Below are 24,948 nucleotides of genomic sequence, written 5' to 3' on the forward strand. Positions count from 1 at the left end.
TTTCATGCTTAAATAGAACTTCTGAAATTCATTATTAAAAATATAATTAAATCTTATATTTTTTTATTGTAAATTTTAAGCATTGCCAACCTAAACCACCTTTAATCACCGGGATTTTGGAAAATCGTAATATTTTTGTTGGACCCCGTTAAGCATTTTAGGCGTTATGAATTAGCTATCATCCGTTTAGTGCCTAAAAACATTCTTGAACATTGTTTAATCGTAATGTTAGAAATACATTGTTGTAAATCTCATAATTTATATATATTTAAAATATAAATTATATTTTATTATAGAAATACGTCACATTAGATTTTAACCTCCGGTGTACCGCAGAGCTATATTTTTTAGAAAAAATCAAACTGTAATTTGCTTAATTGATTAATATTATTATATTATCTATTGTTTGTATTTTTCTCAATGTACAAACCTTATATATATATATATATAGATATTATTTAGTGTATAATTACTCTATTTTAGGATTTAACATGTGGTACGACGGACAATTTTTTTAATTAGTATATATGATAAATATTAGATTTTACAAAATTTTTATTTAGTATTAAACTTAATAATTTTATATTAGTGCTGGAAAAAAAAGAAATTGATGCTGATAAAATATTAAAATTAGATTTAAACTGTGTTATAACTTTGGGTTAATGATATTATAAATTTTGTAATAATATCAATCCAAACCCATCCCATCATATAACTCTAGATTGATATCATTAAAATTTTTGGGTTAATCCATTGAATATTTTTTCAAAACTAATTGACATTGCCAACATAGAAACATTAAAATCGAAATGAACGTAAAATGGTAATTTTTACTCGATATCACAAAACCCAGTAGATAATATTCAGGAAAATGAAACATGACCACCTTAACTTATTTTTCTTTATGTGAAAATAATACAAAATAAAGCAAACCAAACAAATAATACAAAATATGACCATAATATCAAACCTTGCACGATTATTTGATAATGTGATAGTTTATTTGAAATTAATTAATAATATTAGATTTCTAAATGATCATTGCCGCAATAGTAGGAAAGATGTGTCCAGAATTTTTGCCAAACCTATTTTGATTTACATTTTTGATTAAACATTTTTATTTATTAATAATTAATATTAATGGCATGACATTGTAAATAAATTCAAATACAAGATTTATTTGCTAAAATGACTACAAAAATATATATGTAGATGTTCTTTATCATATTTTTCTCAAAATATATAGGTAACAAATGGTAGACATTGTCCCTAAAATTTTTATTTATCCAAATGTTTATCGCTATGTTTATGTCTATGTCTATGTCTATTGTTGGGATAAGCTTGAAAGAGAAGAAGTGACTTGAAGAGCAAGTTACTAAAGAGATAAGGAAATTAAGCTTTTATTATTCTAGGAGATAATCTAGAATATATTGTTAGGAGTTATCTTATATTATTAGGAGTTATCTAATAATTAGGATAAGGTTAAAAGCTTATTATATAAGGAGGTATCAAGGTGTGATACAACTTATGGGTTTTAAAGTTGCAGAGTTCATATGACCCATCCTCGCATGCCATAGACTTGCTTCACTAACGCTTGTTAGATACAAGCATTCTCTGTTTCTTAGCCCCATCTGAACTTTATATAGCCTGTTTTTGGATTTCTCAGCTTTCACAAGTAGCTTACCATCTTTATCAAACATTGTCAAGTAGTTTCCTTTTAAGCGTATGTCACACCCCGACTCTGTAGCTTGCCCAAGGCTAATGATATTGGATTTCAAATCGGGTATGAAATAAACATCATTCATGATTCTCGATGTTCCATTCATATCAGTGAAAGCAATTGTGCCTTTTCCTTTAATATCTATCCGAGAATCATCTCCAAATCTCACCTTTCCAGTGACTGAAGCATCAAGTTTATTGAAATATCTCCTATCTCCAGTCATATGGTTGCTAGCTCCATTATCAAGATACCAAAGATCATCACCACATGTTTCGATTTTGCTAGGCACACAATGTTTCTCATTCAGGTAAACGATCTCATTCATCATGAGTTCATCTGCATCTTTTGTACTTTTAGCATCGTTTTCTTGTGTTTCCTGCAACTTAAGAAGACGATCTGGACATTGAGATGCATAGTGACCCATTTTATCACAACGGAAACATATTACTTGTGAAAGATCTCTTGAACCATATCTTCCACGACCTCTTCCTCTGTAGTTTCCTCTGCCACCACGTCCTCTGCTACCATGATAATCTCGGTTTGAATCTGAACTAGCATACATCAACTTGCTTTGATCATCTTGAGTCTCATCTTCTTCATCCCATACTCTTTCTTCATAAACCTTAATCCGTCCAACAATGTCTTCAAAGCTTGTATTCTTCAAATCCAAAACTTGTTCAAGAGAAGCCACTATTTGTATGTATTTCTTGCGTGGGAGACTCTTAAGAAACTTTTTGACAAGTTTCTCTGTTTCAATATTTTCTCCTAAGGCAGCAGACTTTGATGCTATCTCAGCCAACCTCCCGGAGAAAGCTTCAATATTCTCTGAGTCTTTCATCTTGAGGCGGTCGAACTCATTCATTAAGGTTTGTAACCTTGCTTCTTTTACTCTCTCTGCTCCAACGTTCTTTTCTTTGATTGCTTCCCATACTTTCTTCGCTGTATCTAACTCTCCAATTTGCAGCACCATAGACTCTGGTATTGCTTGGAAAAGTAGATGCATGGCCATATCATTCTTCTCGGGATCGTTCGCTCCTGTTTCAATGACATCCCACGTTTTGTGTACCTTAAGAGCCACCTTCATCTTCATAGCCCATACCGTGTAGTTTGTTGTGTTGAGTATTGGACATTGAATAGATGTAGATGCTCCTCCTTCTTTCGGTTTCTCGATCGTAACAGCAACTTCAGACATCGTTTTGTTTTTAGGGTTTTTATGATCTCAAAACACTTTTGATTTTGCTCTGATACCAAATATAGATTTTAAGGGAGATTAAGAACACAAGTATAAAGAATATCTCTCTTTATTAGTTTAGGAAAATTCTCTCAAAACCTAAACTCTCAATCTCTCTTAAAACCCATAAGTTGTATCACACCTTGATACCTCCTTATATAATAAGCTTTTAACCTTATCCTAATTATTAGATAACTCCTAATAATATAAGATAACTCCTAACAATATATTCTAGATTATCTCCTAGAATAATAAAAGCTTAATTTCCTTATCTCTTTAGTAACTTGCTCTTCAAGTCACTTCTTCTCTTTCAAGCTTATCCCAACATTTTCCCCTTTAAGCTTGAAATCTTCTTTCACCACATCTTGAACTCCCACAAGATCCCTCATCTCTTTGAACTTAATCCTTCCAAGAGCCTTGGTCAAAATGTCCGCCTTTTGCTCATTCCCCGGAACATGCTCGACTTCAATTTGTCCGGTCTCTACACACTCTCTTATGAAATGATATCTCCTATGAATGTGTTTGCTTCTTCCATGAAAAACAGGATTCTTGGTGAGAGCTATAGCCGATTTGTTGTCAATGAGTATAGTAACCTTTCCACACACTGTTCCGGTGATCTCACTTAGTAGTTCTTGAAGCCAAATAGCTTGTTTTGCCGCTTCAGTCCCTGCCATAAACTCAGCTTCACACGATGACAGAGCCACAACATCTTGTTTCGACGAGCACCATGTTATTGGACTTTCTCCAAGATAAAACACATGTCCTGCAGTACTTCTACCATCATCCGGATCAACATTGTGGCTGCTATCGCTGTACCCTACTAACTTTGGTATCTTCTCACATCGCTTAAAGATTAGACCAAGTGATGTAGTTCCCTTCAAGTACCTTAGACACTGTTTCATTGCAGCCGCATGGGAGACTCTCGGACTTTGCATGTACCTGCTTAGAACTCCCACACAATATGATAAGTCTGGTCTAGTGTGAAGGAGATACCTTAAACAACCCACATTCTTTCTATACGCAGTGGCATCAACTTCCTCTTCTTCCTCTGCTTTTGAAAATTTCAAGCCCATCTCCATTGGTGTATGAACACGATTACAATCTATCATACCAGCTTCTTCTAAGATCTTGAGAGCATACCGATTTTGATTTAAAGCTATACCATCTTTGTGTTGAATGACTTCTATTCCAAGGTAGTATGTTAGCTTTCCAAGGTTACTCATTTCAAATTTAGAAGACATCTCCTCTTTGAACTTGTTGATGATGTCTAGATTTGTCCCTGTAACAAACAAATCGTCAACATATATAGCAATGAGAAGAAGATCCTTGCTCACTTCTTTACGATAGACAGACGGTTCCTTAGAGCATTTTAAAAACTGCAGTTCCACAAGGATATGATTCAGCTTATTGTTCCAAGCTCTTGGTGCTTGTCGTAAGCCATATAAGGCTTTGTTGAGTTTGTACACTTTGTCTTCACTTCCCTTTCTTTCGAAACCTTCAGGTTGATACACATAGACCGTTTCTTTTAGTTCTCCGTGAAGGAAAGCTGTTTTGACGTCTAGGTGGTGTATTTCCCATCCATGTGAAGCTGCGAGGTTAATGAGTAACCGTATGGTTTCAATTCTTGCCACTGGTGCAAAAACTTCTTCAAAGTCCACTCCATATTGTTGTACATACCCTTTGGCAACAAGGCGAGCTTTGTACAAAAGAGATAAGGAAATTAAGCTTTTATTATTCTAGGAGATAATCTAGAATATATTGTTAGGAGTTATCTTATATTATTAGGAGTTATCTAATAATTAGGATAAGGTTAAAAGCTTATTATATAAGGAGGTATCAAGGTGTGATACAACTTATGGGTTTTAAGAGAGATTGAGAGTTTAGGTTTTGAGAGAATTTTCATAAACTAATAAAGAGAGATATTCTTTATACTTGTGTTCTTAATCTCCCTTAAAATCTATATCTATGTCTATCTATTTCGTATGTAATGGATACCAAAAGGCTGGTGGCCTAGTAGTAGTACAAGGGAGTTGGTTTTTTTTGTCTGGGTTCAATTCCTCTTTGCGACGGAGAAGCATTCATTAAATAGGAATGGACTAAAGGGTAGCTCCGGATAATGAACGAGATTATGTACCAAAAGTCCGAAACACCAGTAATTTATCGAAAAAGTATGTAATCAGTATTTACTAAGAGCTATTGTTTAAATACAAAGAAATTTATTTATCAATTAAATAGCTGCTCGAGAAATGTCAATAAGCTCCTACTTTGTTTCCAATTGAGTAATATATTTAGTTATTAAACTAACTTGGAACATGGGCTAGCCATATGTAGAACTTTTCGTGGCCAAAAGACAGTTGCATTGTATGAGTTTTTTTTGTTTAAGTTGCATTATATTATTTTATTTTCAAAGAAAAAGAATGAATATTTCTTTCCAATTGCATTCATTATATGGATATGTCACTATTGTAATCTTAAAAACAATTAAAAAACACTAAAAACACTACGTCACATACATATTGATCGGCATATCAATTAGGTGTCTGAGAAGGCCACGAGGAGAGGGTTGACATTTGATTTTTGACTTTTAAGGGTTTAGGATGAACATGAAGGAACATGGCTCTTAATGAATCTGCATTGAATATTTAGGTTCTGTTATTTCATCTTCTTATTTCGCAAAAATATTTATCTACTGTTTTATTAAAGTAATTTTTTTTGTTGTTAACTAAGTTTAAACATAAATATGTATATATAGACCATTTCGTAAATTTGTACTAACTGTTTCGGCACTATTAAATCATCTTTTTCAAAAGAAAATCATTTTTTTGCGATTATATTGTCGGAACTGTGTAAGTGAGGAAAAAACACAAAGAAAAATCATATATTGATTTGTAGGGTCTGAAACCAAGTCTTTAAAACCTTTTGGACGTAGCGGACCGAATGTCAGACAGGATAGGACCCATGGACCCGAGAAAGGACGTAGGTGCTCACTAGCATGGGCGGTCAGGAAATTACATATATATTGTAAGAATGTTAAAACTAGCTACTGGATAGCTATAGACCCTATTTTAAAAACTTTGTTCAAGTTGCATTATGTGAAGTCCGATTATTTTCTCAAACAAAACGAATCTGTATTTCAAGTTGCATTATATGAAATTTTTAATTTAATCTTATCTCATGCATCTGCATGTTTTAAGAGCCTAAAAAGGCAACGAGGAAAGAGTTGACATTTGACTTTTAGGGTTTACGATGAACATGACTAAATATGCCACTGTGATGAATATATTTAGGTTCCGTTCTTTCACTTTTACTTTTGCGAGTTTATTATTATAAATGTCGAACATAGCTACTAAGTTATCAAGGGTAAGTCTGTTTTGTTGGAGCCGATCACCTGATGAACCCAAAGTAGGGTAAAACTAGTCGAAGATGGTCAATTGTGGAGAGTGTCGACAGTCTCATGGTATTCTAAGAAAAGTCTGTGACACTAGGCTCACCACACAATATACCACAAAATTACCATCATCCATATGTCTTCCTCCTTTATTAAGAGAAATAATGTATAACTACATTTATACACACAATATTGGAAAAACGTTTTGCACATGTGTTAAATATGTCCTTCGTTTCTTGCAATATGAGAGAGTTGTAGAGAATTATATAAAAATAGCACACAAAATGAAAGTATGGATACTGGAAGTTTTGAATCAATCACACAGAAACTTTGTTCTTGATATTTATTAATAGAGTTGGCGACATCACATAATGTTGCATCCACATGTCTTACCCTTTCGGGGGGATTGATGATGCATTCCTCTTTCATGTGCTATTTCACTCTGTTTTAATGCATTTTCCATCTGAAAGATAACCAAAATATATCAAGTTAATAGTATCCAGTGAAAGATAAACATTTCAAGATTACAGAAAATCTATATGAAATTACCATTTTTTCCATCATTTCCATGGTTAGTCTGTCTTTCTGTTGAATAATGTCTTTCATTTGACGCATCTGTCGTTCATATGTTTCTGCACTCTGCATGTATTAACACATTTTGACCAGAAATAAAACCAAAGAATACTAAATTAACTGCGTGAAATGAAAAAGTATTCATACTAACAAATGTTATAAATAAGAATGTACCATTTGCGTCATCATGTTGATGGTTTGTGTGTCTTTCAGCTGGAGTGTGTCTTTTAGTTGACACATGTCTCTTTCATGTACCATCGCATTCTCTTTGAATGCAGTCTCCATCTGAAATATAACCATAAATACTAAAAAAAATCATGGAGATAAGAATAAGAATTGACGTCTACAAGTTTATGAACACGAATTAACCATTTGTTTCACCATGTTCATGGTTTGTGTGTCTTTCAATAGGAGTGTGTCTTTAAGCTGGCTCATCTCTCTTTCATGTGCCATAGCACTTTGTTTTAAAGCATTCTCCACCTATATGGAAGCCAGAGAATAAGAAATTAATTGAATGTTGGAAAAATAGTATTCAAGTTTTCAAAGTTTATGAATTCAAGTTTACCATACGTACCATCATTTTCATGGTTTGTGTGTCTTCGATATGAGTCATCTCTCTTTCATGTGTCGTTGTACTTTGTTTTAACATAATCTTCACATACATGATAACAATTCAATATTGAATTAACTGCATGCATTACGTAATCAATATTAGCATGGAGCTTTTTTATGTGTATAGTTTTACCGGTTGAATCATCATGTTCATGGTTTGATCATGATCCACTCGTAATTTCTGCTTCATCATTGCTGAGTCTTCTTCTGCAAGTTTCTTAGCATCTATATTACTTTCTTGTTCCCGCAGCTTATCATTCTCTTCCTGAAAAACCAAGGATTTTCAATATTTAAATCTTTACATAGGTTGTTTCTATTACATCTATTGAAATTGAGTCAAGATATATTTAACATGAATTACAATATAAAGACACTAGACATACACTTGAGAAATAAAATAGATAACATAGTGAATGAATTTGAATCTATCGAACCAGAGGTTCTATATATATCATCCAATAACTTTCACCAAAGCTTTCAATATCTTAAACGCTTTGAGCTTTTCATAATTTTGAAAGCTTAAATATTACAACAAGAAGAATGTTTTGTTACAAAGGAAGAATAGCAAAAGAACCCACATGATCTTCGTTTTAAAGTCACATTTAATGGTACTAGCATTCAGGCATTTTGAAACTATTTATCGACTTCTAATCAAAAAATGTTTTCATTTGGACGATATTTTTCTAGTTTAGAGTTTAACATTTGAGTATTTTAAATTCTTAAACTGGGCTGTTTCACAAACCCTTCCCCTCAAAAAAAGTCTATCCAGTTTTTCAACCTTCTCCTAGAAGCTTACTCATTGGAAGGTTCAAGTAACATATAATTTAATGCTTTGATTCAGATTTGTCCACTTTACTGAGAACATTTACCATTATTATGTATGTAGTACAACAAATTCTAGAAAATAGTTTGTTAGTGAAAAATGTAAATAGTAACAATTTCTAGAAAATAGTTTGTTAGTGAAAACATGAAAGCTTAAGGATATGTTTAAATGAGATGGAAATGACCGTTTCACTAATTATATCATTAATTGTTTTTACTTCCGTTGAGGAGCTGGTGAAGAGGTTCAATTTTAATATAAACAATTTAAACATGGGAAGTGTAGTTATAAAAATTTGTGTGCAAAAATTAGTGATATAACTTATATATAAAGGAAAAGCATACACGATCAATTTATGCACATATCAAACACATTTTTTTTTTTACCTTGATCTTACGGTGCATATTTTCTGTATACGGTATCCCACCATTTTGCTGTCTTATATCCGTGACATGTGCTAGAAGCTGGTTAAGTTGCTTATTCCTCTTGCCTTTATCCTTTGTCTTGTTGTTAAACAGGACCTTTCGTCCTCCACATAGTTTGAGAACTCTCTAGAAATTCGTAATTAATCCAAGTTAAAAAAAAACAGAAATATTAATGGTTGCACTAATTTAAAAAATATATATATGCTAAGATCGAAACGAATGCTAGCAGACCGTCAAAAATTCAGGGCAACCTTCACGTAAATAATCGTCCAAGGTCTGGTTGTCTGCTTCCAACTCATCACCACCAGTGAACACCACAATGAAATAGTCAAGGATTTTATCATCAAATATCTGCTGCAATGTATTAAATGTGAACTCCTCCCGCTGTGAAATTCGATTCGTTATAGACAGAACAAACAATACAGCATGTATTCCTTCTTCCGCCATAGTTAAGCAATTCATTATTTCCTTACTGAGATAGTCTCCTGACACGGATGACTCGAGCAAACCTGTATCATGTACAATGTTACATTCTGACTTTAATGATTTCAACTTTTCTTTTGGCAATGGTGTATTTTATCCGCCAATCACAGCTGTAATAGGACTATTTTTAGACAAACAATTCCCAAATGACTTTAAATGCCAGTTTGGTGTATATAATGTTAGAACTAAGACTTTATATGAAGTTTTAATGGAGTATATACCAGGAGTGTCAATCACATTGATTATTGGGCCATCTTCTATTAAAGCTCTGAACATCTTACATCTCTGGTCCATATCTCTTCCAAACAAATTTACTTCGAAATATTTTTCACCGATGATGGTGTTCCCGGTGCTGCTTTTTCCATTTTCGCTACGACCTAGGAGAAGTAAGTTTGTAACGGGGCATTCCTGCTCAGCCATAATTTGAAAACCACCAAGACGTTGCTAATTTTCTGCACGGATCCATAGTATTACAAATAAATTATACATGAACAAATAGATATTTAAAATGAAGAATGAAGAGAAGAAAAAGTTAATTGGTAGACTACACCAAATGGGAACTCACGATCTTGTAAAAACTAATCAACGAAGCAGTTCAAGACTAAATAGAAGACATTTTGTATTGATTTGGCTTTGAAAACAGCTATATCGTTATTTTTATGTGTCATATGAATTTGTTTATGATTTTGTACTAGTGTGGTTAATTTAGGTGTTACAATATTATGCATATAACGTGGAACAAGAAACGGTAAAGGAATCAGAAAGGCCAAGACAACTTTATGAGGAGTGAGAGACAACTTTTGAGCATTGACTTTAATTAGTAATTATAACCTATAGCCATCTAAAGGGGGTGTGATTTTTGTGCAAGCTCATATATTTTTTTGAAATTGAGATTGCTCGAAGTCAAGAAGGTATCATGGTGACACAAAAAAGTATGCCTTAAATTTTGCAGCGGAGACAGGCTTAGTCGGTTCTAAACTAGTTCATACTCCAATGGAACAAAACCATCGTTTGGGTTTGGATACAAGTGACGTTCTCTCTGATCCATTGACCTATAGAGGATTGGTTGTGTATTTAATTTATTTTGCTAATGCAAGACCTGATATTTCTTATTATGTTCATGTCTCAATTTATGCAAACGCGTCGTGGAGGCCTCGATAAGAGTGGTGCGTTTTCTCAAAAGAACAGCTGGTCAAGGAGTGTTGTTGTGAACTGACTCAAACTTGAGCTTTCTGTGTACTGCAACAAAAATTGAGCTGCTTGCCTAAGACCATTTCCAATGTATAGTTCTATATCTTACTCTAAAATGGAGTAACTAATACATTTTTCTACTTAAAAAAGGTAGTTTAGAGGAGGGTTTCTTTCCAATGTATATCTCTATTTTCTACTTAAAAAAAAATATTCTTAGGAATATTATATTTCTAAATTATATACTAATACTTTCAATTATATAATTTACAATTTGATCCTATATATTATAGATTTGCAAAATTCCCATAAAATATGATGTTATTTAAATTAAACACTAATTATTTATTAAAAAAATTACATCATATAACAATAATAAAACATTAAAATTTTTATTTTAAATAACACCATTAAAATATTTTCCCACATATGATCAATTAAAACATTTCGCAGTGATAAATGAGCTTCTTTATCTTTGATTTTTTAAAATCTACCAAGAAACTCTGGAAACCGGATATAATCATTTTCTGTTATCTCGACTTCGGGAGGTGGAGCTTCTCTTCCAACTTGAATTGGTGCATTGAGATCACGTTCATCTTCGATAATCATATTATGTAAAAGTAATTTCTCGGACTATTAAATCACTAGTTTTATGTTTTAGTTTTCTTATGTTGTTTATTTTAAATTTAGTATTTGTTTCTTGTTAAGTATATAAATTATTTTAAATTTAATACTTGTTTGTTTGTTAAGTTTATAAAATTATGTGTTGTAACTGTTGTTTGTAAAATGATTATATGTATTAAATAAAAAGTTTAAATTTGAGGGAGTAAAGTATATAAAAAAAGTTAAACTCCAAAATAGTGTAGAGAATATAGTTGCTCTATATAAAGAGTCAATCTGCAAAAATCTATATTTTTTTAGTCAATTATAGAGTAGGGTTGTAGATGTCCTGACGACTAAAAATTTTTAGGAGTATGTTTCTCTTATTGGCAGCTAGCCTATCTCTGGGAAACGGAAAAGTACGAAGTAGTATCACATTCTTCTGCTTAAGAAGAATATTTGGCAATCTCTAAAGCAACAAGAGAGCAAAATGTAATAAAATTTGGATAGCAAAATGTCTATTTTGCAAACCAAGTAATATGGACCGTTAAAATCCGTTCATAAAGTAAAGCCCGTGAAACCCAAACCGAAAAATATTTTAAGTCTCTATATTATTTGTTGTACAAGCTATTTCTTTATTGTTTAGGAAACCTTATGTTATGTGGGTGATAACATTATGTTAATTAACATTATGTTAATGTTATCATCACTATATATGTGAAATCTCATAAATACTACAGTTCATGTGCTAACAACGGATCGGTTGGCAGATGTATTAGCAAAGCCATTGGGCACTCAAGTTCAATTCAATACGATGATATATATACACAACACAAGACTTAACTCCAAAACCCTAAACAAGACTTGCCGACCAAGTAAGTTATGAGTCGACTAGGCGCAGCATACAATATGTAGCCTACAACTTTTATTTTTAACGACAAATCAAACACTTTTATATCACAAAGAGCTTACAAAGTATAGAATCAAATACAATACAACCATTGTACGCAAATAAAGAAAACTGAAACAATTTCGATGCAAGAGTGGAATATAACCTCGCTGTCCTTTGGGAAGCCTTACATACAGGCTAACAGATGAAATCTGTTATGTCCCTCTTCCATAAACTTTCGATTGGGTATATATCATCTTTTTGATGAAACTCCAAAATGCACTCGACATTACCTTGATTAATGGAAACAAATTAAATGTAGCCCACTAACTATAATACAACATCTTATTCTAAAAGCAAGAGTTGTTTTGTTAATTTTCTAAGACTTATTTGTATTTCTACAAGGATGACAATGAGAGAGGCAATGAAGGCATAATCAACATTTGGATTAACAGTGAGGCAGAAATTGTCCTTTCCAAAGAGAACGCTCTGCATCGTTTTCTTCTCGCGCATCTGCCATTCAAACCATACCATTTTTATTTTATCATAAATAAATGTTTTTATTTCTCAAGTTTTAACAATTAATAAAACATTAGCAACTCCCAGTTCATAATAATATATATAGATGGGTATATATAGTATAAACATGTTTATTCCAGATGTGAAAAAAAAGAAAAAAGTTTATTTTAAAGAAACTAAACCATACCAAAACAGAAAATTATAGAATATAGAAAGAAGCCGTGGCACGAATCACCTACTCATCACTTAAACCCAGTCCATCATCATAAATAAAAATGTTTATTTTCTATGTAACATTTTGTAACGCTATATTTTTGGTATAATTGGTAACTGATAATCATCTATTTTCTTTTCATGTCTCAAACTTAACATAAAGTTACAATTTTTCATTTTTTTTATATTTTCCTTTTATATAAATCTTATGTTTTCTTTTCATATTTTATTTAAATTACGTCAAAAAAACTTCTTTTCAATATACAGTTAGACTTGTACTAAGAAAAGGAAATAGAGTTTGTTTACTTGGGCAAGAATGATGTCAGAATCGCCAGCGTAGACAAAACAAGAAGTCTCGAGCCAAACCCCTTCGAGTCTGTAATCACATTTCTTCTGCTCTATGTTATCAGCCAAAAACACATCAAGTTTGGTGGTTATCTGAACCATGTTTGATCTTTTCACCGTGTATAGCAGATCAACCTCCTCCGTACTCCCTCCTCTAAACACTAGCCACCTGTCATGCATGGTCATTATCTGCAATCACCAAATTATCTTTATTATACTAATAAAGCTAGCTCTATTTTTTATTGTATATCTAGTTATGTGCTCTGTTTTTAATAAATTTGTACCTTCCCTTTCAAAGTCAAGACCTTAGTTCCAAAACCATCCATCAAGATCCTCTTCTCGTGAAGACTAAAAAAAGGATCCTTCACCTTGAACAACAAGTTTCCTTCCGCATTCGTTATCACGAAGTTACCGTCCGTTATCTTCAACACCTTCCGTACGATCGCCAAATCTACAGGGTGCAGAGAGCAGTACTTTGGATCCACTATCACTCCGGCTTTTGGAGGCGGCGGAGGAGCCGAAGGGCCAGTGCCTTGTGGGTAACGGTACTCATAGGGCTGCTGCATTCTTTTCTTTTTCCTCCAAATATGGATACTCTCTCTCAGTTTTGTTTTGATATGCTTTTTTTTTTGGGTCTGGTTATGCCGTGAAGTTAAAGTGTAAGGTTCTTAGAATTTATAAAGTAAACATCTGCCTCGAATATGTTGACTTTTAAAAGAGAAAAGTCTACGGGGATAAACTTATTATATACATTTTTCTTTTAAAAATTCTAATAGTTTTTAAACTAAGATATTTATATATAAAAAGGAGAAAAAAAAAACAATATGTATGGAAATAAGAGAACCCTAATCACTTGTTCCTCTGTTATGTTCCTTGTGACTGTCACTTAAACACATAAGCACACATTTCAAAACCATATCCACATGTTTAAAAACCAAAACACATAACCACAAGTTTGAGAACCAAAACACATAAATTTTTTAACCAAAATATTTAAACACAAATTCTTACAAATTTAAATTTTAAGAACCTCATTAGAAGTTCTACCATTGGACTAAGTAAAACATAAGAACTCATGGGGGTTTCTAAACTTTTGATTTTGCAAAGTTAAGTTATAAATGTTTGTAATTAAGAACTCCTAATGGTCCTTACCATTGGCAATGCTTTTACTGAACCAAACATTTCAAGACTAAATGGACGATTACCTGCCCAACATTATGTTTTGATTTTTGTTTGAGATAAACAATATCTTTATTTTGATCTGCCATTTGAATTTGTTTATGTGTATTGTGCTAGTGTATAGTTAATTAATTTGCGTAGAATATTATTGTGCCATTTGAGTTTGTTTATGTGTATTGTGCTAGTATTGTTAATTAATTTCCGTAGAATGTTATTGTGCCATTTGAGTTTGTTTATGTGTACTGTGCTAGTGTAGTTAATTAATTTGCGTAGATTGTGTGTATAATATATGTTGAACTACTGGACACGGTAAACGAACCAGAAGCCGAAGAAACGTCTAAGAGTGAGACGACTTTTTAGGATTGACTCTCGTAATAATGTGTAGATGTGTATATAAGAAAATGACAAATCTAAAATATTTTAGGAACAGTTCACAAATGCTACTAAAAGAAGATCTTTTCGTACTTATTCGTACTTAATTGTTAATTATTTACACTAGTACAATACACATAGACAAACTCAAATGACATATCAAAATAAAAGAATTGTTTATCTAAAACAAAAATCAACACGAGAAAGACGACTTTTTAGGCCATGTCCATCGGTATGTCTGGTGGGCGTCTTAAAATAATTTAGAATACTAAAAGAGATAAGAGAATCTTGCAAAATCTGTCATATTTCATTCAAAAATTTACAATCTTTGTTATATTTCCAGTTATTTTACAGAATTTGCCATATTTTACTACATGTGGAATTCCGTGGATGAAATTATCCTTAAGGTGGGTCAGCGCTCTGACGAAGATGGTGACATAACAGTTTTTGGCTGATGTGATGATACAGGACAAAAAATCATGGTGGAAGCATAAAGGATTAGAGGACAGAATAGTGGAGAACAACTGGCTTCTACTGTTGTTATTGGGTATTTTAAAATGACTTGTTTAAACAAATTGATTATTCAAAATTCTACGGGGGAAAACGTAATATATAATACATTTAGAGACATGATTACCTGATAGCGAAGGACAACGTAATATATAATGCATTAGGGGACATGATTACCTGTTAGCGGAGAACAATTGAAGCAATACTTTTGTTTTAGTCTCCAGATCTTATCCCCGAATAGAAATTCTCTGTTGCATCTACGTTTTGTCCTCGATTCCATCATCTTGCTCTATTATTATGAATCCTACATCTTATATGCAATTGTTCTCATTTAAGAATTTTGAATTTTATTTAGATTTTCGCCATCTATTTTGGTCCACAGGTTAGTTGAGCGTTATTGTCTTCACCTACACGTTAACATATTTTAATAATATGTTATATCGGGGACAAGTTCATATCGAATGAGTAATAGAATTAGATCGGGGACAAGATATAGATACAACAGAAATATTATGATGAATAAAATTGGGAGACAAATTTAATTGAAAGTTACATGTAAAGAATCTGTGCAGATTGTCAGAGAAAGTCAGAGAGAGACAAAAGCGTTTCGTCTTCGGGAAAATAATATATGGTTAAAGCGCACAGATTTCGAGGAAGGAGAGATAAAATAGAGAAGAAATGTAGAGAGACAAAATCGACATTTCAATATGAAATGTGGCATGAATTGTAAGGCCCAACAAATTATGGCAGATTGCATAAGGATTGGAAAAAATATGGCAGATGTTGTAATTTTTCCAAAAGATAATTGGGTGAAACAATGGATCTGATGAAATAGAATTTTGGTATTATTAGTCTAAATCCAAGACAATGATAATTTTATCCATTTTAACCTTATGTACCTAAAGTTTTCTTTTTTTGTTTTTAATTTTTGATTTTTGGATCTTTATTTTCTCTCATGTTCATTTCTATCTTTTCTCTCTCTCAACTTTGTTCGAATTCATTCAAACCAAACAGAAACATCGCCGTATTTACTCAAGATACACAATTCCTAGATTTGGATAATTGAATATGTTGTTCAACAAACGTAACATCTAATTAGTGATGTGAGAAATTATGATTTTACCGCTTTGCGCAATTTCTTGATCAAAGCCATAGGTTTCCTGGTAAATCCTCTAGAAAACCTTTTAAAGATAACAAAACACATCATCAGTCTCACAAAACCAATTAGACAAAAGCGTTTTGTTTGGTTCAAAGAAAGAAGCTAACCTTCTGCGAATACGGGAACTGAAATGTTTGACAAGATCTTCGGTGGACATGTCGAGAAGCGCATCGAGATCGACTCCTCTGAAAGAAAACTTCTTGAAGATTCTCTTTTTCACAATTCCAGCCGCAACAACCTCTGGTTCCATATCCGCCTATAAATTCACATGACGAGACATTACAACCACAATGTTCGAAACCTTAATCACGAAATAAAATTTCAGAGAGACAGAGATTGGAACTAATCATTGTTGGATCGATGAAACTCTAAAAATCCACAAAGTCTCAAAATAAAAGTGTCTGCTCAAAAGACAAACAACTTAACTTAAACACCAAATAAATAGGTAGCGCAGCCTATAACTCTAAAACTTTTTTTATGATATTGTGATATTTATTTGACCGTTAGAAAAATATGAATGGAAAAGCCATTCAAATTGGTCTAACTATATTAATGGGGTGATTTATTGTTTCATTCATTTTTATATAGTTATGAAAATTGTATTAATGGGCTAAGTTATTATCTATTATGTGTGTTCTTTTGACATTGCTAACACACAAAAAAAATAAAACGTTTTGAAAACAATATAAACATTTGTAACATGGCTTTCCGTTTCTTACATTTATTCAGTATAACTAATGGACTATTAATGTAACATTATATAGCATAATATTTGTACGTTTATTTAGTATACATGGACAAAAAAAAAATATCAGTTGGATAAAATGTAGTGTTAACAATGATTTTAAATATTTATAAGCTATATATAATGGAAGAAAACTTATTCAGTTTATTTCAATTGAAATGGCATTACATAATAATGTAATAATCATGTTGTGTGAATTATTTATTTTAAAGTGAAGAGAAAAAATAAGATTATATTGGAGAATATGCCAAATGTAATAAACATAAAAGGAAAAATTGAACACCAAACAATTATTCCAATAAGATTATTGGAATAAAATATAACTCTTTAGTTCCATATGCAATTTTCCATTTTTCTATATAATATACCATTTGGATTAAATATGTAAGCAAGATTTATAAAATTGTATTGTTGTCCCCATTATTAGTGTGGGTCTAAATGTATTCAACTTAATGTATTTCTAATTTGTAACCACTAGAATGTTCAAACCAAAAAACATTACTATGGTTTTTACTTTTTTATTTACAATAGTCAACTGGTCTTCTTAACCTTAATCATTATTCATTAATTACATTGATGGATTTTTCTTTTTTAAAAAATACAGATATTATTGGAAATGTAAAATAATAAAAATACAGATTTGATTTAATCATCTATTATATTACATTTTACAAAGTTAAAAGGGTAAATGTAATAAAATATAGATATTGTTAGAAGGGGAATAGGGCATTCCTCAAACAACCGCATTTATATATATATATATATATATATATATATATTATAATAAATCTTATGGAAAAACGAATTCAAAAAGCTTAGTGTAAATGATAAATTATATGGAAAAACAAATTCTAAGATTTTTTATAGTACTATATATATTTTTGTATTTAAACTTCTTATGTATTTAATTGGTTAAATGTTGAGATATTAGTGTATATATTAAATGTCATACTAATAAAGTTTTGTAGAGAATAAATATTTAATTATTGTATATGCCACATGTCGTAAAAAGAGATTGCCAAATGTCATGATAATAGAGCTCCATTATATAATAAATCTTATGAAAAAACTAATTCAAAAAGCTTAGTGTAAATGATAAATTATATGGAAAAACAAATTCTAAGATTTTTTATAGTACTATATATATTTTTGTATTTAAACTTCTTATGTATTTAATTGGTTAAATGTTGAGATATTAGTGTATATATTAAATGTCATACTAATAAAGTTTTGTAGAAGATAAATATTTAATTATTGTATATGCCACATGTCGTAAAAAGATATTGCCAAATATCATGATAATAGAGCTCTTTACAAAAAAAACTTGTCTTATAATATAAGATTCACACTAACTTACCAGAGAATTAAATGGTATATTTATTCGTTAAAAGAAACAATTTTCACGATACAAATATGGATTTAAAACAATCTTTGGACCTCCACATATAGATCTATACAAAGCGTATATGCATATTTAAGAAGCGTAGATGGGCGATACAAGGCTCATGCATTCATTTTGGATAAGCATGTCCCATTTAGTTAATGAATTAATAGTTAACTATAAATTTAGCTACATGTCGATACGCTTTCATAGAGTTATATATCGATTTATAGAGTACTACATTTAGTAATAGATATCTACGCAACTAGGTTAGTGGTTTAGATTTTGTAATTTCCGCCCATACGTTTTTGTTACTTTTTTCAAATTAAAACCGGTCGCATTTAACTGTCACTAGTTTTTGTTTGTTGCTTCGTAAAGGTCAATTCAACCGGGAGAAATTAAATCTAATTTGAACAAAAATACTCTTATTTTATATATTAAGTATTTTTGAAAAAGTTTAATTTTGATAACATGTAGATCTAGAAGAATATAGTTGATTTAAATTTGAATTAAAATACCCCTATTTTTGTATATATTAAGGTGATATTTTGAAAGATACAATTTTTTCTAAAATTTTTTAGAAAACGATTTCTAGTGATATACTTATTTTAGAATTTCTATTCTAATTTTTTGTACATATTCTACGATATTTAGACTATTTTCGCTCTAACAATCTTAGAAAATAGGAAATTCAATATCTAAAAATTTTAGAACATGTCTTCTAAGATTTCCTGCATGTTCTAAATTATGTGCGAAATTGTTTTCTACGAATTTCTATAGTTTCTGAAAACAGTAGAAAACGTTTTCTCTCTTTTAGAATTAATATTTAAAACATATTTAAAATTTTGTTTCTAAATTACTTAGAATTCCTAAATATAGAAAGCGAATCTTTGAAAAAAGAAATTAAATATTTATTAAATATTACGTTTTAATGATATATTTTCTGTTAAGATTACGATTTTTACTGGGTTTAGAAAACAAATTCTAATTATTTTTAGAATACAGAAAGAAAAAAACACCAAAAAAATTTGTAAACAAACGATTTGTGCCCTAGTCAATTTGTGCCCTATTATTGATCTTTTCTTCTTCACGTTCTTCTTTTTCCATCTCGTGTTCTGTTTTTCATTATACATATCTATGTGAGGAGTGGCATGTGGAGATTGTATGATAACAAGGAGTGGAAATTTATTGTTGATGAAAAAAATCGTCGGAGATTACTGTTTTTGGAATTGACTACAACTTTCGAAGAGCTTAAGCTGATGGTCAGAGAAGACTATGGAATAGAACGTAGTACAAACGATGTGGAGTTAAGCTACTTATCCACGGATCTTAGTGTTGATTGTCTTCCTGTTGTTATGATGAATAACAGACAGGTTAGTAATTTTCTTTCGTATTGCAAAAAGAAAAATACGGTAAAGTTATGTGTGACGTTCAATGGTGGAGTTGAAGATAAAGGAGGTAAAGAAAAATTCGATTTGAATAAGGAACCAGATGCTCCAAGTGATGGAGATGCTTATTTTAAAGCCGACAAAAAAGTATTAGGTAGAGTGGTGGAAGAAGACAAACAGTCTGTCATCGATTTGGCCAAAAGTCCAAAATAGCGAAAGCATCATCACGGTGCAAGTGATGGAGTGGGATCATCGTCGAAATCTTTTTTTCTAAGAAAGGAGCACTATTTCAGAAGGAAAGATGATTTAAAGGCAACAATGGAGTTGTATGCGATGAAGTATAACTGCGACAACAAGATTACAAAGTCTGATACAAAACTTTGGTGTATACGATGCGTAGATGTGGTCTGCAAGTGGAGTCTTCGAGCGGAGCGTTTAGAGAGATCTCTGTATTTTAAAGTCAACAAGTTTGTGGATGACCATTCATGTGCTTCTTTCAGAAAAAAACAAATTTTGTCGCACACCTTCAACCAAAACAATTGGACGTCTCATTATGCATAATTATGAAGGTGTGTTAGAAGGTCCTAAACCGAATGATATCAGCAATATTATTCGCACACAATACGGACACGAGCTAACTTATCATCAGGTGTGGGAGGCTCATGAGTATACAGTTAACGAGGTTAGAGGAATTCCTGAGAAAAGTTATGGTAAGATACTAAAATACTTGTACATGCTAGAACAAGCGAACCCTGGTACTTTTACAAACTACGAATTTGATGGTGAGGATAGATTCAGATATCTATTTATATCTTTTGGTCAGTCTATTAAAGGGTTTTACAAGCCTATTCGAAAAGTGATTGTGGTTGACGGTACGTTTCTGAAAAGCAAATACAAAGGAGTTATGTTGGTAGCTATAACAGTAGATGGAAAAAAATTGTCGAGGGAAAAGAATCGAGTCCGAGGAATCATCAGTCCTGGACTTGGAATCGTCGAGAAAATTTTACCGGGTCCGAGGAATCGTTGACCAGGGGTTGGAATCGTCGAGCCAAATCTATTGGGTCCAACGAATCCACGGCCGAACGGCCGAGTGGTCGAGGAATTCTCGATCCGGACAGCCGTATGGTCGACGAATCCTCGAACTGGACGGCCATGTGATCGACGAATCCTGGAACCGGACGGTCGGGTGGTCGACGAATCCTCGAACTGAACGGCCGGATGATAGAGGAAAAAAGAAAGTGCTGAATAACTTTCGAAAAGAAAGTGCAATGTTTTGTGATCGAAACTCTTAAAATACATCAATAAAGAGTTTCGGTCGACTAGAAGTTGGAATGCTCGATCAAAAATCTATCCGGTCGAGGAATCCTCAATCTGGACAGCTGGATGGTCGTGGGAAAAAGAACGTACCGAATAACTTTCAAAAGTTATAGTCCGCGATGCAATATTTTGTGATCGAAACTCTAAAAATACATCAATAAAGAGTTTAGGTCTACCAGAAGTTGGAATACTCAATAAAAAAATCTACCCGGTCGAGAAATCCTCGATCCAGACGGCCGGATGGTTGAGGAAAAAGAAAGTGTCGAATAACTTTCTAAACTCAACAAATACAATGCAATGTTTTGTGATGCAAACTATTAAAATACATCAATAAAGAGTGTAGGTCGACCAGAAGTTGGAATATTGGATAGAAAATATATCCGGTCGAGGAATCCTCGATCTGGACGGCCGGATGGTCGAAGAAAAAAAAAAGTGCCAAATAACTTTCAAACATTAACGAGTACGATGCAATGTTTTGTGATTGAAACACTTAAAATACATCAATAAAGAGTTTAGGTTGACCAGGAGTTAAAATACTCGATAAAAAATCTATCTGGTCGAGGAATCCTCGATTCGGACGGCCGGGTGGTCGAGGAAAAAAGAAAGTGCCGAATAACTTTCAAATTCAAAGAGTACAACGCAATGTTTTGTGATTGACACTCTTAAAGTACATCAATAAAGAGTTTAGATCGACCAGAAGTTGGAATACTCGATATAAAATCTGTCCGGTCGAGGAATCCTCGATCCGTACGTCCGAATAGTCTAGGAAAAAAGAAAGTGTCGAATAACTTTCTAAAATCAACGAGTAAGATGCAATGTTTTATGATCAAAACTCTTAAAATACATCAATAAAGAGTTTAAGATGTCAAAGGTTCATCAAATATACCCACCGGGCTCCGACTAAACTATGAAAATCCGATGTTGTATCAGGTCAAATGACCTAGCTAGAGGTGTCAGAAAATAACGTAAATTTACTTGAAAATAGGATTCACTATCCTTATGAAACTTGCCAAAAATAATTTTCAAATTCCAAGTTTTTTTTTTTTGGCACCAGTAACTCCTTGTGGTGCCAAGTTGAAAAAAAGACATAAAGCTATATAGGGGGGTGGGTGTTGAGGGAGTCTGAGCAGTCCGAGGGAACCCCCTCCTTTGTTCCGGACTTGGGTTGCGAACGAGGGATACCGTCGGATATCGACACGAGGAATGACCGATCGACCGGCTGACCGTCTTACCGTCGAAATTTTCGCCTGAAAAGTTTTCTGGCGATCGGTTATTTGACTTTTCCCGAGTTTTTCCAGCATTTCTCGAACAAAAATTGCTGAATCATCGAGGGGAATGGGCTTCCCTTGTGTGGGCTGGCATTAATTCTTCGAGGCGTTAGGGTGGCGGCGTTATAAAAGGATCGGAGTTTTTTTGGCAATTCTCGGACAAAAATTGTTGAGTGGTCGAGAAGAATGGGCGTGTCATGCGTGGGCTGACATGGATTCTTTGAGGCCTAGGGGTGGCGGTATATAAATTTGGCGCATGACATACCGAGATGTCCCCACGGATCTCGTTTCACCTCGTCACCAAAGAGAATGAGCGTGTCATGCATGGGCCGACATGGATTCTCCTAGGCCGTTTGGGTGGCAGTATCTTCAATTGCGCACGAAATACCGAGATTTCCCCATGGGCATCGATTCCACCCGTCTCGGTTGGATGGCCGTGCTTCGTTGGAAAGCATGGATCCGCCTAGGCTGTCCCGGTTGTGAGCTAGGTGTGAGTGTCGCTCATGGGCATCGATACCTTGCGGCTATGAACTGGAACAAGAAGGGTAGCAAAGATTTTGAGTAGCAATGCTCACTACTCTTGGGGTTTTAATCCTTCCGAGTTGTGTTGATGTTATTCCAAGAATTAGCTAACTGTAACGAAGATGTTCTTGGCAACCATCTTTTGATGGGAGTCTGGCTATTCGATGATCGGCTAAGGGTGATGAACGAAATGTGAACCCTTGTCTAACCTCTGTTGGATGGTCGTGAAACAATTGCTAAGTGCCCGATTGATCACCCGGCCGTCCGGTTTGAGGATTCGTCGACCATCCGGCCGTCCGGTCGAGGATTCGTCAGACTCGTTAGATTTTTCTCGACGATTCCAACCACTGTCGACGATTTCTCGGACCCGGTAAAATTTTCTCGACGATTCCGGATCGAGGATTCCTCGGACTCGATTTTTTCCGTTGACGATTTTAAGTTCTGGTCGAAACGTACTTAAAATCCTTTGTATATTCACCTAAAAATCGAATAGTTGAAGTTATAATCCCTGAATCCAATTGCTGAGTGAAACAATTTCAGTAGTATAGTTTATAACCATGATAGGTTTTCTTTACCAAACAATCCGGTGATGAACTGTGACGAAACCAACCACATAGAACAATCACGACCACAACTTGACGTCAACTCCGGTGTCACAACGATGATGATGATGGCTGAGATTGAGATGAGAGATAAGGAAGTGATAGTGATGAAGAAGACGTGAGAAGAAGCTGCGTGGAGAGGGAGATAAATACTTTGAGTTCTAATATCTCTACTTGGACAGAACTCAACATGAACAAATACTGTCAAAACATGCCATTTTATTTCACCATAAGGTTTCCAAAGCATAAAGTGGAAAAGTTGCGGCGTCAACACAGGGACGACGAAGAAACTCGTCGGCGACAATCCCAGAGACGGCAAAAGATTCACCGGCGAAAATAAGTGTTGGGTCGCCGGAAATTTGAGCTCTGTGTTTTTTTTTTTAGTTGTATAGAGAAAGAATAAGTAGATAAAATCCAAGAAAAATAGGGTTGTATGAAAGACTCTAATTCATTTAGAGTATTTGTTTTTTTTTTCTATTTCTATTTTTTATTTTGTAAATAGATTAGGAAATTCTAATTTTATTTAAATTATAAATTAAAGTGATGGTAAATAAGATTAAATTTTTTTAGAAAAACCCTTATGATTAATCTACGATAAAAAGAAATAAATGGACAAATTTTGTTGTAGAACTCTTTTAGATTTAATTTAAAAGATAATATTCTCTGTATAAATTAGAAAAACCCTTATGATTAATCTATGATACGTCAGCTTAACTTAACAATTTAGATTTACCATTTAATTTTTTATCATCGATAAGTTTTTCATACTAAGTAAGAATGTTTAGTTCTATACCATTCATTTTACTATATATATATATACTATTTCAGAGGTGTTCTATTTAGACATATTATGTTTGTTTTGAAAAATTTAAATCATAGTACATGTAAAAAAATATATAGTTTTTTTATAGAAGAGTCATATATTTGAATCGAATTATTAAAACAAACGTTGTGAGTGAAAATTGAAAAAGAGTTATAAAAAGAAAAGAGCTTCTCTCCTGCCATCTCAGCTTCGAACCACCAATGATGGAGCTCTTCCTTCCACCTCAGTTGAATTTCTCTTTCTTCAGCGACACTAGTTTAGTCTTTTCCTTTCTTCTTTATATTACTTTTTTTAAATTTTTCAAACACGATGCGATATTCTAATTAAACCTTGGATTTTGGTTATACGCTTAATTCACCCTATTTTAAATGTCAGTTTTTTTTTCCCCCTTCGATAAAATATGCAATCGGTTTTCTCTAATAATTGGCAAAACTAAAACCTTTTTCAACTTTTTTTTAGACAAATATCCCTAATATCTATTTTCTAATTTTATACCTTATTTTTATTTTGCCCAAATTCACTTATACTAAAATAATAGTAAATACAAAAAAGTGATGAAAGAGAAACAAAAGAGTGTTTTCCTATTTTTTTTTAGATCAGTCTCTAATGAAAGATGACTCGTTGCTCTTTTTCTCTAAAGATTTTTCACCTGATAGCACAACAAACTATCTCACTC

The 24,948-nt window shown here is 32.8% G+C and overlaps 5 protein-coding genes and 4 pseudogenes across 11 annotated transcripts; 3 read left to right on the top strand and 6 right to left on the bottom strand.

Moving 5' to 3' along the window:
* Nucleotides 1-1,508: 1,508 nt before the first annotated feature.
* AT1G33813 lies at nucleotides 1,509-2,912 on the bottom strand (annotated as a pseudogene; the record flags this gene model as incomplete). Its single annotated transcript has 1 exon — nucleotides 1,509-2,912.
* A 335-nt stretch (nucleotides 2,913-3,247) lies between these two features.
* Nucleotides 3,248-5,029, bottom strand: AT1G33817 (annotated as a pseudogene; the record flags this gene model as incomplete). The annotated part of the gene is made up of 1 exon: nucleotides 3,248-5,029.
* A 1,674-nt stretch (nucleotides 5,030-6,703) lies between these two features.
* AT1G33820 (uncharacterized protein) lies at nucleotides 6,704-7,717 on the bottom strand (the record flags this gene model as incomplete). The annotated part of the gene is made up of 6 exons (NM_103104.1): nucleotides 6,704-6,802; nucleotides 6,889-6,978; nucleotides 7,087-7,197; nucleotides 7,282-7,392; nucleotides 7,487-7,564; nucleotides 7,658-7,717. 6 exons carry the CDS (start codon nucleotides 7,715-7,717, stop codon nucleotides 6,704-6,706), a joined length of 549 nt encoding a protein of 182 aa, NP_174644.1.
* A 495-nt stretch (nucleotides 7,718-8,212) lies between these two features.
* AT1G33830 (P-loop containing nucleoside triphosphate hydrolases superfamily protein) lies at nucleotides 8,213-9,672 on the bottom strand (the record flags this gene model as incomplete). The annotated part of the gene is made up of 4 exons (NM_103105.1): nucleotides 8,213-8,248; nucleotides 8,731-8,895; nucleotides 9,001-9,278; nucleotides 9,474-9,672. The coding sequence occupies 4 exons, from the start codon at nucleotides 9,670-9,672 to the stop codon at nucleotides 8,213-8,215; spliced, it is 678 nt and encodes a 225-aa protein (NP_174645.1).
* Nucleotides 9,673-10,112: 440 nt separating this feature from the next.
* AT1G33835 lies at nucleotides 10,113-10,563 on the top strand (annotated as a pseudogene; the record flags this gene model as incomplete). Its single annotated transcript has 1 exon — nucleotides 10,113-10,563.
* A 1,427-nt stretch (nucleotides 10,564-11,990) lies between these two features.
* AT1G33840 (LURP-one-like protein (DUF567)) lies at nucleotides 11,991-13,637 on the bottom strand (the record flags this gene model as incomplete). 2 transcript variants are annotated; one of them, NM_001333067.1, is made up of 3 exons in its annotated part: nucleotides 11,991-12,442; nucleotides 12,968-13,195; nucleotides 13,291-13,637. In NM_001333067.1, 3 exons carry the CDS (start codon nucleotides 13,570-13,572, stop codon nucleotides 12,275-12,277), a joined length of 678 nt encoding a protein of 225 aa, NP_001319137.1. In that variant the 3' UTR covers nucleotides 11,991-12,274. The 2 variants fall into 2 exon arrangements, with proteins under 2 accessions (NP_001319137.1, NP_001322973.1); NM_001333068.1 differs by lacking the exon at nucleotides 11,991-12,442 and having other exon boundaries at nucleotides 12,854-13,195; nucleotides 13,291-13,572.
* Nucleotides 13,638-16,178: 2,541 nt separating this feature from the next.
* Nucleotides 16,179-16,476, bottom strand: AT1G33850 (Ribosomal protein S19 family protein; the record flags this gene model as incomplete). Its single annotated transcript, NM_103107.1, has 2 exons — nucleotides 16,179-16,248; nucleotides 16,334-16,476. 2 exons carry the CDS (start codon nucleotides 16,474-16,476, stop codon nucleotides 16,179-16,181), a joined length of 213 nt encoding a protein of 70 aa, NP_174647.1.
* A 3,047-nt stretch (nucleotides 16,477-19,523) lies between these two features.
* AT1G33855 lies at nucleotides 19,524-20,767 on the top strand (annotated as a pseudogene; the record flags this gene model as incomplete). Its single annotated transcript has 1 exon — nucleotides 19,524-20,767.
* A 1,892-nt stretch (nucleotides 20,768-22,659) lies between these two features.
* On the top strand, nucleotides 22,660-23,571 carry AT1G33860 (uncharacterized protein; the record flags this gene model as incomplete). 2 transcript variants are annotated; one of them, NM_001198203.1, is made up of 4 exons in its annotated part: nucleotides 22,660-22,870; nucleotides 22,949-23,025; nucleotides 23,089-23,285; nucleotides 23,391-23,571. In NM_001198203.1, the coding sequence occupies 4 exons, from the start codon at nucleotides 22,660-22,662 to the stop codon at nucleotides 23,569-23,571; spliced, it is 666 nt and encodes a 221-aa protein (NP_001185132.1). The 2 variants fall into 2 exon arrangements, with proteins under 2 accessions (NP_001185132.1, NP_174648.1); NM_103108.1 differs by lacking the exon at nucleotides 23,089-23,285 and having other exon boundaries at nucleotides 22,949-23,039; nucleotides 23,412-23,571.
* Between the last annotated feature and the right edge of the window lie 1,377 nt (nucleotides 23,572-24,948).

Source organism: Arabidopsis thaliana, assembly GCF_000001735.4.
Source record: "Arabidopsis thaliana chromosome 1 sequence".
Classification (NCBI taxonomy): Eukaryota; Viridiplantae; Streptophyta; class Magnoliopsida; order Brassicales; family Brassicaceae; genus Arabidopsis; species Arabidopsis thaliana.